This window comes from Nuphar pumila, chromosome 11 (assembly GCF_984573655.1).
Source record: "Nuphar pumila chromosome 11, dmNupPumi1.hap1.1, whole genome shotgun sequence".
Taxonomy (NCBI): domain Eukaryota; kingdom Viridiplantae; phylum Streptophyta; class Magnoliopsida; order Nymphaeales; family Nymphaeaceae; genus Nuphar; species Nuphar pumila.
Window position 1 is genome coordinate 112035242 of NC_143259.1, and position 19085 is coordinate 112054326.

At 36.7% G+C, this 19085-nt stretch overlaps 1 protein-coding gene across 1 annotated transcript in view; it reads right to left on the minus strand.

The window, feature by feature from the left end:
* Nucleotides 1–610: 610 nt before the first annotated feature.
* SS3 (starch synthase 3) overlaps nt 611–19085 on the minus strand; it is a 113785-nt gene continuing 95310 nt past the window's right edge. The window contains exons 12-16 of the mRNA XM_089980130.1: nt 14052–14234; nt 13744–13875; nt 13539–13650; nt 12711–12834; nt 611–1082 (exon numbers count right to left, since the gene is read on the minus strand). Coding sequence (XP_089836256.1) covers nt 953–1082; nt 12711–12834; nt 13539–13650; nt 13744–13875; nt 14052–14234 — 681 coding nt within the window. The 3' untranslated portion in view covers nt 611–952. The remainder of the gene's footprint in view (nt 1083–12710; nt 12835–13538; nt 13651–13743; nt 13876–14051; nt 14235–19085) is intronic.

Sequence of the window (19085 nt, forward strand, 5' to 3'; positions counted from 1 at the left end):
AAGAATGACAAACCAAGGGTTCTGCCATGAAATTTCAAAACCATTCCCGACTCCATATGCCAGTCCGGATGGGGTGCAATCACATGGCACAAAATTTGTGCATTGATTGCCCTCCATCAGGCCTTGAGCCCCACAATGAAAAGGCCCTGTCCCAAGATGGAGGGTGATCAGGTGATTAATGCACAAATATTTGTGTAATCGATCTTTTCACCTCCATATGCTGACCTGAGTAGTTAATCAACCCATTTTCTTTGTTATCAAGCCCAGATCCTACCAGATCCAGTATAGGTCAGAATTGAATCATACCCGACCCATCCATACCCTGATTAGGTTGGACTTGGTATTGCATAGATCTGACCGAGTTCTGACTTGTTTACATCCCTAGGGTTAGGCAGGGCCCCACATTTTCCTGCAGGAAAATGTTTCCCCAGTGAGGCCCTGGGGAAGGATTTTCACACAAAACTCCAACATCATGCAGCGAAAAAAAGGGACTACTTGGCAGCGTTTGTCTCACGTGTCATGGGAAAACAACCATTTTTTGTATGAAAATGGTTGTAACTCCCACGAAACAAACCGCACTAACTAACAATTTGCCGAAACTGGAGGAAAATATTCAAGATCACCAATTTTACTAACTTCAATAATGCAAAATGTGAAATCTACAGAACCCTTGTTCTCAGTAGTTCAGGAAGCATCATGTCAAGTAAAATTGAACCAAGATTATAACCATTTATTCCAAAACGACCAAGTCAAATGATATAAGAAGATGACACATATTATTGACAACATTTAATTTAATAGACGACATGATGCTACCAAACAGAACAATAAGATGAATAACATTGTTGAACATAATTGATGCTGTACAAAACTCCTAGCTCAACAAAAATAGGCTGCTTGAGGGTTGGATGCATAGGCTTCAAATATTTGGTGGTTCATGTTCCAACTTGCCTTATTTTCTGGCAGCATGATAAAGCTCCATATAGTCCAGTGCAGGCCGGTTCCATGACCAGTCTTGCTCCATCACTTGCTTGCATAGGGAATTAAACCAGCTCCGTGTGTCGTACCATGCAGAGATCGCCCTGTAAATGAAAATATCCATGCAAGCCTTAGAATTTCAGGAGAGGTTAGAAGCATTGAAGGCACCCCAATAAAGGAACAAACAGAGCTTTGAAAATATTAATGCTGTTCAGAACTTATCAAGGAAAAGAGATATTCACAAAAGCACAAACGCCAGTCATGCAACTAGAACAGTAATGGCAGTCCAACGCATGCAGCAAATTGGGTGAAGATAGGAGGTCTACGTTTCACAATAAAAGATTGTTTGCAATATTGCTTCAAAAAATGTTTAACATGCAAAAAACAGAGGTTGCACCAGTGTGTAAACACAATAGAAATTCAGTGTTTAGAAAATATTTACAATGCAACTTTGTCACATAGGTAAGGGTGTGGGTACAGATGCTGGTGCAGGTACGTATACAATATGGGAGTTCCTAAAATCATGTGTACAAGGGTACAGCTATGTTTCTACAAATTATGTTTCATAAAAGTATGTATGCAAGTGTTTGTAAATCGTATCAAACACCATAGAACAATGGATGGAAATAACCCTTTTATCCACTGTCAATATGATCCTATCCTACATAATAGGTACAGGATGGGTTTGGATCAGATCAGGTGCAAAACTGGCCTGACCAGTAACCATGAAGTACAGGCACAAGTACCCATGTTGACAGGGGTTTGACACCCTTCCAGAAGTACCTATGTTACATAGCAATGCAATGGGATGCAATAGATGTTTAATAGTATATAGAAACATGTAATCAATTCATTGTTTAATATGCAACAGATATGCTAGATGTTTATAGTAAACAGAAACATGTTTAGTCAATTTATTGTTTAATATGCAACATGGATATGCTAGTGTTTATAGCAACCAGCTTTATCTTGTAACCAAATCGCCAGATTTGTTACCATTGATGCTGCCACATGGCTATCCAACCCAAGGCCCTCAATGGACAGAAGAAAAACAAAACACTATCATAAAGAATTCAGTGACTAGAAATGTGACAAAACCAGCATTTTTCCAGTATTTCGAGTCTTGACCACCCTTGCTTCTAACCCTGTATTAGCACATAGGGACGGTTAATGTTCTTGTGCCTAAATGGTCAATTTAGAAATATGTAAATCATTTATTATTTATGTTTCTTATAAGTGCCAGAGATTTTCTCAACTAAAACCACTTTTTAAATTCTCCAAAGAAAATATTAACGAACAAACCAGTATTTGTGACACATACACACATGACCACCACCACCCCCCTCTCCCCGCCAGGCACAAACTCTCACATACACACTTTGGTGATGCAATCTAAACCTAGAAATAGATTTCTTTCCTGATGTTATGATCCTTGATGGATGCATCCAAACTTGAATTAGTTTAACCATGGTCTATAAATTCTTTTTTTGTCATGAAGCCATGAAGTAATGTGCATCATGTGACAGTGATCTTTTATAACGAATTATGAAAGCAAAAAACACTATACTGTATATAAATTAAGCACTTAAAGTACAAACAACTGTAAACTATATCCCCCAAAATATCTTGCATCTCTGTATATCCTCTGTGAGTTCGATCACTTTCCAACAAGGACCCATTCCATGCATCCATTCTTTGTTCGATAACCATATGAAGTTGACACATTGGACAATTTGTTTCAAAGAGGAAGCTACATAACAAGGACATGGTATGGGCATCCGGTACAACATACTTTTCTTCGAATGCGTGCAGATACAACTGTGTACATGTGTGCATGTGTCTCTGTCTATGTTGAGACTGTAACAAGAAGCATCACCAAAGAATTAAGAAAACTGATGAAAGAGTACAAGGGAAAAACAAGTGTGAGAATGTAAGACACACATTGGACAATAAGTTTCAAAGAGGGAGCTTGTAATATCGCGTATTTTCTTAGCTAAATTTGAGATTTTCAAAAATTTGGCTAAGTATAGAAGAAAAATCGTTTGATTCTCGATTTTTGGCCGATGCTTTTAAGTCTGGGCTTGGCTCAGGTCTCATCAACTAGGTCTAAACAACCCACTTAAAATGTGAGAAAAAGTTTAATTTTTGACTTTTAAATTCAAGCAAGATTCAGGTTATTTTCAGACGAATTTTAGAAGCGAAATTTGAGTTATATGTCGTTGGACGCATTTCGGAATTCTGAGAGCAACGATACTTTATTTTTCTTGATTCGGGCGATGGTTGACCCAAAAATCGCATTTTTTCAAAAATTAAGCAGTTTGTCGATTCGAATCCAGATATGGATCGGACCAGATCTGATGGATTTGATCCAAATTAATATGAATTTGGAGTCCATCCAAGAACCATATAAATCTGGATTTGATCCAGCTCAAGACCCATTTGTATTTTTGAGATGGATTGGGATCTTGGATCCGGATCCAGATCCATGCCCAACGATTTTTCCAACTTTAAATTCATCAAAAATATTTAAATTGGGGTTTATTAATGTTAAGAAGCCTCCCAAGTTAATTTGGTAACTTTTGGAAGCTTCTAGAAATTTATTTACTATTTAACATTAAATAAATAAATAAATAAATAATTTAATGTAATTCCGAAAATTTATTTTGATACTTATTTAGGACTCTCACTAGAGCCCTTAAACCCATGTAAAATCACTTTAGAAGTGTTCTAGTTCAATAATATGATTTTTGGAAGCTTCTAGGTATTTATTTATTAATGAATAATAAATAAATAAATAAATAATTTTGGTTAATTCCGAGATTTATTTTTTTAGAGTGTTTAGGACTCTAAGTAGAGCCCTTAAACCCATGTAAAATCACTTTAAAAGTGTTCTAGTTCAATAATATGATTTTTGGAAGCTTTTAGGTATTTATTTATTAATGAATAATAATTAATTAATTAATCAATTAATTAATTAATTAATTAATTTTGGTTAATTCCAAGATTTATTTTTTTAGAGTGTTTAGGACTCTTAGTAGAGCCCTTAAACACACCTAGAAACATCTAAGAAGGTTGGAGAAGCATGGAGTTTCAAATAAAATAAAACTTTGAAAAAGTCAAACTTAAGAGTTCTGAAATTTTCGAAACTCTAAGAGAGAAGAGAGCTTCAGCTGGGGCTGCACTCTCTTCTTCAACCCATCTAGAGCTCTATAAATAAATCAAAAAGAAAGAACGTAAGAAAGAGAAGGAAAAAGAGAGAAAAAAAGGAAAGAGCAAGTGAGGAAAAAAGAGGAAGAAGAGGAGATTTGATCTTCTCCAACCATCTACTCACATTTTTCAACTTTCACCATCGTTTTTCTTCAAATTTTTATTCATGGTATGGGTTTTCTCTCTTGAATTAAGTGAGAAATTGATATAGATTGGCTTTCCATACAATAATTTGATGAGAATCTATGGAAAAAGTGTTTATAGAGGTGTTTTCTCACAAATATATTCTTGATTCTTTTCATCTTTTCAATGAAACAAAATTTTGTACATGCTAAAACAAAATTGTTATTTAAGGTAGAAGTATTTGTATAGAGTTTCTTCTTGATGAACATCGATTTAGATGGATGTGTTTTGGTTTTATTCATCTTTTCACAAGCAAGATTTTGTATATGCTTAATTACACGATAAGACAGAGATTTTAATGATGTTAAAAGTTGTTCAATACGTGTTTGTTCCATGCTAAATTAATTCCCATGATTAACCCCATGTAAAAGTAGTTGATGTATTCATTTATGTTTGTATACTTAGATAAAAGTGCATATGCAAAAACGTTGAGGGTGATCATGGCCATGTGTGCATTGTTGCTGCATGAACCTGTACATGCATGCTAATTTGATTGAAAAGATGCATGTGAGCACAGGTCTGAAAAAAAAAACGTGATGGTTGGGCCGGCTGGCAGCCAGCCGAGGGAAGCTCCGTTGACTGACAGACCCTGGCAGAACATACACAGGCCCAGGTCGAGCCTGTGCATGGTCTGACAGACCCAGCCGAGTGACTCGGCTGGGCTGGCTTGGCCAGCCTGGACTGGCAGGGCGGCCAGGCACAGTCGAGCCAACAGGCTGGACTGGCACAGGCCTGGCAGCCCAGCCGGGTCTGATCAGACCAGACCCAGCCGACCAGGGTTGGCTGGGCCTGATTGGGACCCCAACCAACTGGTGATTTAATTGAGGAGTGGAAGGAGCTCGAGATGTGAATAATGCTGGATCTGTCACCACAAAATTATCGTATTTGTTGTGATTTTGTAAAATCCTGGTTGACATTCAAGTATGCTACTATCTATCTCTATCTCTCTTTAAAGTACTAGACACCTTTACAGAAGTTGATGTCAGAATAGTAATAAATGCCTATGCTTAATGAAGCTCATGTAGCAGCATTTTTTTTTCAGATATCAGCAAACCTATCCACCTGCCAGGTAACCTGAACTGAAATAATGGGTGTACATACATCCACACAATTTGGTGATGTTTTGGGTTGCCTCAAAGGCCACGAGCACGGTTGATTAGCTGGAAAACCCTGGGAACAGAGTGACGTAACATGTTAGCAAAGGACCTTAGCTTTATAGCATAATCCATTTTTGGTGAGGGTCAAGCAATAATTGGATTAGAGAGCAACTCAAAAAAAAAATCAGATTTCTTTTTGGGCTGACTACTGCCAGTCGTCGGTTGCATGCACAGGCCGGTATGGGCTTTTGTGTTGGCTGCCAGGCCCAGCCGACCACGTCGGCTGGGCTGGAGCCGAGCCCAGCCAGACCTGGCCAGACCAGGTTAGCCCCTATACGGGTGCTGACTGACCTCATTACCAGGCCTGTTGGGCCATTTAGGCCCAGCCGTGAGGGCTGGGCTGGGCAGGTGGGTGCCTTTAAAAAAGAAAAAAAAAGAAAAATATATATATGGGGTCTTAAGAGAGTCTGGAATTCTAAAGTTTACATGTATGTTAACTTCAGATTGTGTTAAATGTATACATGTTATAACTAGAGACTTTCACATGCCTTAACTTGATAGTACATGCTTGAGCAATATAATATTTCAAAGCCGTTTCAAGTGCATGTGCAAACATAAAATGAAGGTGTTCAGTTATGGAACTTGATCTCTAGTTTTGCTATTTGCATTAGACTTGCTTATGATAATGACATTTGTCTTATGTATGTGTGCACTTCGTCTGTCATGCTTAATTCAAGTGTTAATATACAATTGTTTTCATTTCCATGGGCATACTCGATATTATATGTTTTTGCATGTAATAAATGCATGAGTGCTTACATGTTTAATTGAATAGATTCATGAATGAAAGCAGACATTGGTTCACATGTTTTCTTGAATTGGCCCCTGAATGAGAGCATGCTTTGGGTATGGTTATGTGAATGCATACATCTGAATATAAATATATGCCTAAAGAATATAGTTATTGGCATTCATGTGTGTGTGCATTGAAAGACATGTGATATGAAAAGAAAGCATTGGTATGTTCCTTGAGATTTTTTGCATAGGAATGCACAGATGATTAAGATAGATCATCATAGGTTGTGGAAGCCTTGAGCCGGTGTGCTCCTTACTTGTTTATGCATTGCAAAAATTATATTTGATGTTGTGGTTTTTATTGCACTGATTTATTGTTACCACGGGTGGTAGACCGTGAAGAGCTGCGCATGTTGACTTGCGAGCTTATGTTTGCATATTAATTTGCAAATTTATGAAATTCATTTTAATAAGAAGAAAAGAAAGAGAACAGTGCAATTAATGATCTCTTGATGTTCTTTCTACGTAAAGGTAATCTTTGGTTTAGCGGTTTGGACATCCTGAGGATACAAAAACTTTGTGTGCATTATTGTTGCCCCTGAACCCGATATTGAGGTTCTTTTCCTTACCACGGTTTTAGAAAAAATCTGCAACTTTACCTAGGGGTGGTGTGTAGACACAGTTGTTGTTTTGGTATACCAAGAAAAGTGGCACTTATAGATGGGTGGTCCCGAATGTCCTCGACATTAGATGGATGGTCTAATGTTCTGAAGGTTGTTTCGGTCGAGGGCTAAGTTTGAAACCTAGTAATAAAATACAACTTGTGTGCTAAGTTACCCTAGGAACCTAACTTGACCTCTGGGATTTTACTCGTTTGGTGTATCCGCGGGCAATGGTAATAATAAAAAGAAGAACTTAAATGTTGTTCATCTAATAGGGACATACATATGAAAAAAGTACTTTGATAAAAGATAATAATTTATTCATGCATATGCATAGAAATCATGCATAATCCTGCTATGCATTAGATCGTGCATATTTACTTGTTCTCTTAGTTGTGATGTATGGATAAATACATGATTCGTGCTCTCTATTGCATGATAAATGTCTTTAATGTATAATTAAGGTTCCCTGTTAATATTAATTGTTCTCTCTTAATTAGCATTTGTTTCTTGTTACTTACATGCTGATAGAAATCATAAGTTCCTTCTCATACACAAGACTGAGCACAAGGTGAGAGGAGAATACGTGAGTTGCAGAATCCTCAACTGGAGGCTGCGGTATTGGGCTTCCCATTAAATACACACTGTTACAATTACTAGGGTATGAAAATACCCATCATACAACAAAAGTAATTTACAATATGCCATTAATACTATTAATGAACATGTGTTGAAATCTGTAATTAGATAAACACGAATTGGGTTTGGATAAGCAGTTCGTGAATGATGACTTTTTTTCATCCTCCCTCAAGTTGTACATGGTTTTGAACCATGAACAACTTGCCTTTCAACATCCAGAATTTGTCCTTGATAAGCCCTTTGGTAAACAAGTCAGCAACTTGATTAGCAGTCTGAACAAATTCTGGTTCAATTTCTTTCTCTTCGACTTTCTGTCTTACAAAATGTTGATCAATTTCGATATGCTTGGCACGATTATGGTAGATAGGATTGAATGACATGTTGATGGCACTTTGATTGTCACATAAGAGAATACATTTAGATATCGATTCTCCTACTTATGTCAATAGATGTCTAATCCATGTTACTTCAGTTGTAGCAGCTGCCATTGACCTATATTCAGCTTCTGTGCTTGACCTGGCAATAGCCCTTTGTTTTCTACTGCTCCAAGAGATAAGATTTAGGCCAACGAAAACACAGTATCCTGAGACTGACCTACGTTCATCTGGATCTCATCTGTGTAAACAAGAAATTCATGCATGTGATGTTAAATCATACTCTTTATGTATACAAAAGACCATCCCCAATAGTTCCCTTCAAATATCGGAGAATGCGTTTAACAACTTCCATATGTCCAATACGTGGTTCATGCATGAACTGAGATACCTGATTGACTGAATAGACAATATGAGGGCGAGTAAAGGTGAGATATTGAAGCATCCCTACTATCCTGCGATATCCTATAGGATCCTCATATAAATCTCCATCTTGGGAACTAAGTTTCTGATGTACACTGGGCGTGCTTAGAGGCCTGCAATCTTTCATACCTGCCTTACTGAGAACATCAATAGTATACGTATGTTGGGTAAGTGTCATGCCTTCAATAGTTCTGTCAACTTCTACTCCAAGAAAATATCGCAATTTACCAAGGCCCTTCATCTTAAACCTGTGATTCAGGAGTTCTTTGACTTGCTCAATATGTTCATTAGAGTTACCTGTAATGATTATGTCATCAACATATATCAATAACAAGGTAACTGTGTCTTTGCATTTGAATATGAAGAGAGAGTGATTAAGAAGAGATCAACTAAAACCATATTTATCTATTTCAAGAGAAAAACTGTCAAACCAAGATCGAGAGGCTTGCTTCAAACCATATATACCGTTCTTTAATCAACACACATATTCTTTGGAGTTTCCTTCTGCATACCCGGTGGGTTGCTCCATGTACACTTTCTCCTTCAGAGTTCCATGTAGAAATGCATTTTTTACGTCCAACTGACTGATAATCCACTGATGCTCAATAGCCAATGATAATATGATTCAAATAGTGCCCATTTTCACAATCGGACTGAAGGTCTCATCATAGTCTTGTCCTTGCTCCTGAGTGAATCCCTTGGCAACCAGTCTAGCCTTATATCGCTCAATATTACCGTCCAGCTTATATTTTATTTTATACACCCACTTGGACCCAACCACATTTCGGTCATGTGGTCTGGGAACAATCTCCCAAGTGCCACATTCATGAAGAGCCTCCATTTCTTCATTCATAGCTTCAATCCATCGCTTAGAATTTGTTGCTTAATGAAATGTTGTGGGTTGTTCTTCCTTACCTAAAGAGGTTAAGAAGAGTTGAAAATCCATAGTGAAATTCTCATAACTTACCCATCTATCAATAGGATGTCGAGGTTGAGTGGATCTTCTCGGAACAGAGGATGGAACAAAAACAGAAGAAAAATTCATCTCCTGATCAGAATTGGAGAGCGCCCCCTTCTCACGTCGAGAGTAAACAATGCCTTTATACCTTTTGGGGGGCAAAGGTAGATCTGAAAGTATACTTTCTTGAGTCCTTTGTACATCATCAGACATGTTTCTCTCATCTCTTTGATTACATTCTGAAGGACAAACATCATCAACACTGAAAAAGAGATCAGAGTTCAACCATGGGTGATAAACTTCAATTTCAGGAACGTTGTTAACATTGTGGTCAAAATTGAATTCATCAAATACAACATTCCTGGATATTTTGATACACTTGCTCAGAGGATCATAGCATCTGTACCCTTTATAATCATCAGCATACCCCACAAATCTGCACTTCAAGGCCTTATCCTGAAACTTGTGTCGCATTGAACTGTCAACATGAATATAACATACACGCCCGAATACTCGCAAATCATGATAATTTGGATGAACACCATGTAAAGAAAGATAGGGTGATTTGTTTTCCAGGATATTCATGTGCAATCGGTTTATGATATGAACGGCTGAATGAAAAGCCTTTGCCTAGAAGGTAACTGGAAGGTTACTATCATGCATCATGCTCATTGCACTCTTGACAATATGGTGATGCTTTCATTCAGCAATCCCATTCTGTTGAGGTATATGAAGGCAAGACACCTGCCTACGTATTCTCTCAATTTTTATTTTTTTTTATTTTTTATTTTTACGATTGGTATGATAAAACCGAGGCAGAAAAATAGAACTACGCAGTAAGAATCTGTTTTGAATTAAAAATTCAAACAAATTGACACGTTACTTGGAAAGTAACGTGTTTTCTTTCAAAATATGAGAGAATATAGACAAGCAGTGTAAAACAGAGAAGAATATAGAGTCAAGACAGATCTGGGATCACTTCTAGATCTGAATCTGATATGTCGTCAGATTGCAAAAGAACGTGATCCTATTCAAGCTTTGAGATCACGCAAAGATCGAATGGTTTAAATCCGAGCTTGCGTGATTATTTAGGTTGTTAATGTATAAGATCACATGCTGCAATATGCCAATACAAAAGCATGAACAGAAAATCAACAAACAGAGAATCCAAGTTTTGGAAGAGGAAGACGTTGGATTTTGTAAGAAAAGGGAATACGTTATTTGAATGATTTGATTTGAAGACAAGGGGAATAAAGGAGGAAATAAGAGGACAATAAGAAAAGGAGTAAGAAGCTTTACCGGATGGATAAGAAGAAAGAAGAAGATCTAGAAGATGAAGAAGCTTTATCGGATGTTCATAAGAAGATCATGATCCTTAAGGCTTGATCTGAGGCTCTGATACCATGATAGAAATTGTGGGTTCCTTCTCATACACAAGACTGAACACAAGGTGAGAGGAGAATACGTGAGAGCTGCAGAATCCTCAAGTGGAGGTTGCGGTATTGGGCTTTCCATTAAATACACACTATTACAATTACTAGGGTACGAAAATACCCATCATATAACAAAGGTAATTTACAATATGCCATTAATATTATTAATGAACATGTGTTGAAATCTGTAATTAGATAAACACGAATTGGGTTTGGATAAGATCCAAACCCAGTTCGTGAATGATGCCTTCTTTTCAAATGCATCCCTCTAAATTATTGCATGAATTTTATCTGTATTCTTTATGCTTATTTATTTCATTAAAAATATTCATACGCAAAATTCCTTGGATTCTGATGTTTTTTTTTTCAGCCTCAGACTCCCTGTGAGGCAACTTGCTTTTGACAGAAGTCACGAGGGGACTATACGACTGCTTGGCAGATTCCTTTGGACGGCGTGGCTCTTCTTTTGTTCTTTTTGCTTTATTTACATTCTTATTTGCTTATGTCTCAGACTCCATGCATTTTAATAAATAAAGTTTTGGTTTGGTATGGTTTGAAAGATGCGTATAAGATCCCTTGTGGTGGTAATTGTGTTTAACTGTAAAGGCCTTGGGTCTCTGGGAATATTTTCGCACTTATTAGAAAAAAAAAATTTACCACTTTTTCATAGCTACAAGTTGGGGTCGTTACAGAGCTACATAACAAGAATGCTAGTATGGACATCCCGTACAAAACACATTTCTTAAAATGTATGCATATACAACTATGTATATGTGCATGAATGTATCTCTGCCTGTGTTGAGATTGTAAAGAAACATCACCAAAAATGAGGAAAAGTGAAGAAAAGAGTATAAAAGAAAAACACATAAGAATTAAGATAACCCTAAACACCACCCCCAACCCACCCACCAAAACATATGTGCACACATATAGTAGTAGAAGCATTGAAGGGGCAAGCATTTTGGCGTACCCATGTGACATGAGCAGAGCATTTTCAGTTTCCTAATTGAAAAACCTTTGATAGCACAGCAAGTATGGTATTCTAGGAAAATAAGTTTCTATATTGACAAGCATGGGATGCACGGACACTTAACATGAGAAAATAAAGATTAAATTGTTTTTTTTATGCCATCTGTTGCTTATACGTATACATCATTTTCTTTATCAATTACTATCTTTGTCCATGAATTAACAATTTGCATCTCCATTTCCAGTCATTGATGAAACAGTGACAGAATGCAGGGTTGGATGGGTGGGTGGTACCTATGGATTTCACAATCCATGAAAAAACAAATTTTTCACCAAAAAAAAATCAAGAGACAAGGACTACATAGACCTATTATTCACCATGGTAAAAAATATTATGGATCAGGAAGCATCCTGTGTAATGGAAGCATCATAGCGCAAGCTTCAAAAAAGAGGTTTTCTTACAATGTCACATCAGTATCGGTGACGGTGCGGCGGGTACAACTTGGCAATTTCAAAAAACATTTCAAGGTTGTGGTATAAATATAGAGAGAATGCAATCATAAATATACAAATGAACTAAAAACAATTTAAAATTTTTAATGTTACATTATCACCAATATGTAACTATATGTTATGTTTTTTTTAGTTTGTAATGCCTTTTAAAACTTGGACAAAGTTGATCGAGTCCAAAATTGCACAAAATGGTCGGTGAGGATTGACCACAGCCATCTCTGTCAAGTTCCGCGCACACACTTCCACCCATGATGCACCATTTGACAGGAGGGGTTAGACCCTTTTGAAGATTCACAATGACATAGTTTGCTTATTTAAAATTTCCAAAGTGAACAATACACAGACACTGAAAATATCAAACCGTGATTCCTGAAAAAGCAAATGGCTAAAACGACATAAATAGATACTAATATAATAACTACTGAGACAAACAAACTCATTAGATATCCATTTCATATTTGGGAAAACAGGCAACTAACCTGTTAAGTGCATAATCCACACCAGCAATGTCAGCGCCTTCAAAATTGAACCCATTTGGTTCAAGGCCTTGTTCCTTAGATCTCTCTCTATCATGATCAACATCAAATACAGTGTCATTAAGTCCTGCAAAAAAACAATAAAAATGGATCAATATGTAGAGCATTTAGCAAAATATGCTACATCTAAGTCAAGTACACATTTAGATTGATGAAACCTAATTAACTATTAATGTATGGATTCCTAAATATTGGATTACCCCATCTCAGCTTCTATTCATATCTTAAAAGATGAACCTACTGATGAGAATTTTTAACAAATTTGGATAGAAAGGAATCAAAATCAAGCTTGAAGATGCATCCTGATTTTCATGCACATAGTAAACATAAACACTAGTTCCGATCCTGAAGGACAGGCACCAGGTTATATGTTTAGTTGGGGCTGATGCTTACACTATAAATCAAAGTGTGTATGCTTCTATGTATCACTGGTCACACTTTGCACTAATGTGGTGTACCATCATGAGACAACACTGTCCTAAACAGTGATCAACTAACAGTAATAGAAATATAGGCAAACAATCATACAGTAATAATAGTGACTGCTGATCGATACATACACATATACATACATATGTACAAGCATACATATATGTGTACACACACATGATAATAATAATTTTTGTAGAAAATTACATGTCCACATCCAAATTTAAGTGAAACTGCAAAGTCTAACATGTGAATAGAAAGATTGTGAAACAGGGAAAACTGTCATTCTGGAACACATTGATGAATAATAATAAGGAACTAAAATACGTCCAAAAAATATACCTCCAGTTCTACGCACAACAGGAATAGATCCATATCGCATTGCAATTAGTTGTGTTAGTCCACATGGCTCAAAAAGTGATGGAACTAGAATAAAATCTGCACCTGCATATATCTATTGAAATCCAAAATAATCAGTTCCAACAGTTCAGTATTAAATATACTATGGTAATGTCCACCATGTGCAAGTGAATAGTGACATCCCTACCAAATGAGAAAGAGGCTCATCATAGGTTAAACAAAGGCGGGCCCGATCAGCATGTGAATTATGTAATTGGTTTGCTAAATTCGTAAAATCCTTTTGTATCCGAGGATCTGGCGCTGAACCAAGCAAAACAACCTGGAGACAAATCTATAACTGATAAAGAAGAGCAAGATATATAGCACATAAACTGCCGAATATAACCATGAATGCTGAAAAAGAAGGAATATAGCGGCTAAAAGAATAGGCACTATGGTATTAAATATTTCTGATAGAAGCAGCGAGTAAAGGAACTAAGAGACATAATATCGTACCTGTCCATTACGCTCAAGAGTTCGCCAGATTGCATGCTTTATGAGGTGAATTCCTTTTTGAACAGTTAAACGTGTGATAATACCCACTAAAGGATGATCATATTTCCTTAAACCAAGTCTCTGCTGCAAGACCTCCTTAGCAGCCTTTTTTCCTTCAACAACATTCTCAGATGTGTAGGACACCTGAAATTGCAGATATGAATTATATAAATATCATCTACATGATCCTAATAACCACTAAAACTAAGGCAAACTTATGCAATAATCACCAAAATTTTACTTAATACACAAGAAGGGTGGATTTTACTTTTTTCTTCTAATGAATAATCAAGTACAACTGGAATTCCCTCTCATTTTGAAAAGTTAAACCAAATAAAGGACCTCCTTAGGGGGGGCAGGTTTATCTAAGAGCTAAACGAAACAGGACCAGCTTGGGATTAAAGCCACATAAAAGCATTTACTAGTTCTTTTCCTCAACATCGACCTTCCAACTTTATGACGTGGTTGAAGGTTCAAATAAATATTAATAAATAGGTATGGTACACACTAGAGATTGATTAAGGCTGGGAAAATAAAAGACCAACATGAAAGCATTCTCAAAGCAATTTTTGTGCCCCTCATTAACGTTCATAGAGGTGAGATGGTAAAATGGTGGTTAATTAATTGTCAAATTCTAAGTTCTATCACTAGGGATTTTTTTCCCTTGTCTGCCTATTTCTATAGCTAGAGATAGCTGTGTGCCAGCACAAAGCAAGAAATGGAAATGCAACCCTAGTGATGTATTTTTTGAAACTATTGACATCAGCTAATACTATAAGAAACCCTGTAGGTGCTTAGCTATTCCATAAAAAATAGTTGTGGTTAGGTCGGCAGCAATCTCGACTATGAGGGAGCAGCGACTTAGATTACTTATGATATGTGATCAGATGGTGACGGCTTAAGAACCATTAAACTGTCTCATTAGCAGGTCATGAGAAATGACCCCATGTGATCATTACCAGTGGCAGGATTTTGGTTTTGTCACACATTGAAACCCGCAATTGACCCATATTGTCCTAAGCCTTACATAAGTCATTCATGGTTCAATGGTCGATGTTCACCTACTGTACATAGTGGATGAATCTCAAGCTACTTTGGTTCATGACTGTGGCTTCATATGGGGCTGCTTATAATGCTGGGTGCAGAAATACTTGTCATAGTAAACATACACATGAATGAGGACAGGACTCAGTGAAATCCAGTATATGTCAATGAAGAGCATCTGATATTCATGGTCATGATTTGTTGCAGGGTCCAAAGCTTAAAATTGGAAGTTGGGAAAAAAAATCTTAAAAGCTTTCTGAAGTTCATTTTCTAATTTACATGCATTTGGACCAACATAGACTAATCTGGTTCTGGAAATTCAATTTTCACCATGTATACTTGGATTTGGATTTTATATCAATTTATGATCCATTTTTTGGTCGATAATCTAAATTTTTTTCTATCGACCCATATCACAGTCCAAACACAAGATCCATATAAATTGCCCCCTCATATAGAGCCTATTTTCTAATATTCTTGAGCTATAACCTATAACAATCTTTGGGCTTGTTTAATAATTAATGTAGAATAAATTGGGTTAGTTCTGGATCAGTTACCTGACCCATATCCACAAACCCAAGAAGGCCCAGACCATAGGTACTTAGAAGCCCTATCTTGGTCTTACATGAATTGAACACATTCATTTTTCGTAGTTATGTGTTTTCATTTAGTTTTTCAGAATATTGGTTTGAACCGAGAATGTAAAACTATAAGGCATTGTTCAGTGGCATTTTAGTAAGTTTCTTAATGGCCATGGCTGGTGTTAGTAGATTCTATTACAGTTTATTGGTCCCTAAGTTTCCTAAATTTATAAAATCGTCAAGCAGCTCTCATGTAAGACATATTCTCAAATAGTCTCCTAAGAGGCAGAAGCCCCTAACATAGTAGTCACCGTTCGGGTTCATTGGATAACCTAGAAAGTAGAAACCCAAATATGGGCTTTACACACCAATAGATTGAGGCAGAAGGGTTTGTCTGAAATTTCTAGCCAGATGAAGGAGAATGAGCTGTGAAAAACAGAATATAGTCTTTCATAGCAGACTAGAATTGAATACCTAGTCTAAGTATCAAATTTCCTCTATCCTTTAAGGTTTTCATTGGTTTCAATAAGCAAGCTTCCAAGAGGCATGTTTATGTAACTTTCTATTGTTTAATTCATCTATTTATTAAATCAGATTCTCAAACCATCAATAGATTTTTTTAATATTATATTGTTAGTGTTAGGTTAGATTTGCTTTCAACTCCTGGGCATGGTTTTACTTTCTACTTATTTGATTTTAACTTGGAATTTATGTTGATGTTAGCATGAAAAACTTGTTGAATGTATGTGCAGTCTGATGTACGTTATTAAATCATATATATATATATATATATATATATATATATATATATATATATAAAATACCCGATATGGGTATTATAGCCTTTTCACAGTTGTTTTATTAAACAACTATTTTTTATTTTCTTTATTTTCTGTTTTTTATTTTTTTATTTTTTGTTTTGTTTTAATTTACGCCAAATAGGGGCCCCACAATAGAGTTGTTGGGGGCCCCAACGACTCTTTGGGAGCCCCCTTTTGGCCTCCTTTTTTGAACCCTTAGTGTGTGTATAAATAGGGATGAAACCCCTTGTATTTTCTAGTGAAGCCTTTGTGCTCTCTTTCAATAAAAGAGATTTTATATTTTTAGTTTGTGATTCTCTTAAGCAACATGGAATGTGGATTTAGTAAGCAACGAAGTAGTGATGGGAGTGTAGTGAAGTTTGGTGAGCACGAAATACCGGTGGATGATTCTTTCAAATATTTGGAATCTATCATTCAAAAGTATGGAGAAATTGATGGAGATGTAAATCATAGGATAAAGGTTGGGTGGATGAAATGGAATAGTGCAACTGGAGTGTTGTGCGATCGTAGAATGCCATTGCGGTTGAAGGGAAAGTTTTATAGGACGACTATTAGGCCCGCTTTACTATATAGTACGGAATGTTGGGCTGCCAAGAGACATCATATTCAAAAAATGAGTGTAGCTGAGATGCGTATGCTGAGATGGATGTGTGGAAATACAATAAAAGATAAGATTCAGAACGAGGAGATACGTAAGAAGGTAGGCGTTGCACCCATTGAAAATAAGATGAGAGAGAATCGTTTACGGTGGTTTGGACATATTCGACGAAGGCCTAATGATGCTCCAGTTAGAAGGATGGAGAAATGGGAAAATATATTAGTTAAAAGAGGTCGGGGTAGGCCTAGGAAGACATGGATGGAGGTGATAAGAAAGGATATGAATGCTTTGAACCTCACCGAGGACATGGCATTGGATAGAAATGAATGGAGGAGAAGGATTCATGTGGAAGACGCATAATGATTTTCTTTGTTGGTTCATATCGCCGACCCCAATTGTTTTGGGATGAAGGCGTAGTTGTTGTTGTTTGTTGTTGTAGTTTGTGATTCTCTTAAGGCTTGTGTATGTATTGTCCCATACTGGACTTGGCTATTATTTCCCTTGTGTATTTGTCCATTGTTAGACATTGTGAATGCTTGTAGCATTCTTTATCTTTCCGCATACTTCATTACATGGTATCAAAGTCATTCGGTTTATAGAAGCAAAGGCGTGATATTCATCTTTTTACTCATTGTCTTTATTCTTCAGACACTTTGGTGGCATCGTGGAATCCAAAATCGATCTATCATTCAAGCTCAATGGAAAGAACTACATGATGTGGGCATCGGCAATTGAAAACAACTTCAAAGGTAAGAAACTTTGGGGTTATGTAATGGGTTTTATTCCAGAACCGCAATTAGAGCTCACTAAGATTGAAGGAGACCAAGAAAAGGCTCTTGAGGGAGATGCTCGCCTCAAAGCCATTGAAGACCATCAAAGGAAAGTTGAAGATTGGGAAAGCAATCACGTCAAGATTCTTGCTTAGTTCATGAACAATGTTGAACTCAATGTATGTGCAAATATAGCTAAATTCCGCAAAGCCAATGAGGCTTGGTTCTTTATGAAGGGTATGTATACCCAAAAAGACCTTGCAAGAGCATATTTTTTGCAAGAAAATATTAGAACCACCAAATAAGGTGATTCGAGTATACAAGATTACTATAGTGCATTAAATCCACTATGGGATGAGTTGGCTCTTTTAGATCTCAAAAGGGTTGCTATACAAGATGTTGAACTAAGACAAAAACAAATTAAACAAGATCGATTATTTCAACTTTTGATTGGGCTACGCCCCGAATTTGAGCAAGTGAGGTCATCACTTCTCCATAGGTCTATTTTTCCTCCAATAGAAGATGCTATAGCCGAAATCACACAAGAGGAAACTATGCTTGGCATGAGTAAGAATATTGATGAATTGTTTGTCGTATCCAAACCCGGCAACAATATCAAAACCTATAAACCACCCCACTTTGGAAAACAAGGAAATTATAGTGGAGGAAGAAAGATGATTGTATGTCATCATTGTTATGAGCCGGGTCACATTAAACCTGCTTGCCCTAAGCTAAATGGAACATTCAAGCCTAAGGTGGCTTCCCTTGAAGAATCCACTACCAAAGAAGATGAAGACAAGAGCGGCGACCTCAAAGAAACTCTTGGTCAAATCTCTATGGCTCTACAACAAATTCTCAAAGCCACTTCCTCCACATCGGGTGTGGCTATTGCATCTACTTCATCTCCCGGTACGTATTCTTGGATCTTAGACTCCGGAGCATCTTTTCATATGACCCCACATGAGAATGCATTAACCAATGTATGCACTAATTCAAAAATTTCATTTGTTTCCACGACCGATGAAACCTTTTTAAAAATCACAAGTATTGGAACACTTAACTCTAAAAATTCTCAAAATCTTTCTGTCCCAAAAGTTAGAGTTGTTTCAAAACTAAATTTAAATCTTTTTCAGTTTCCCAAATCGCCGACCATGGATGTGAAATATCTTTCTCATCTAATG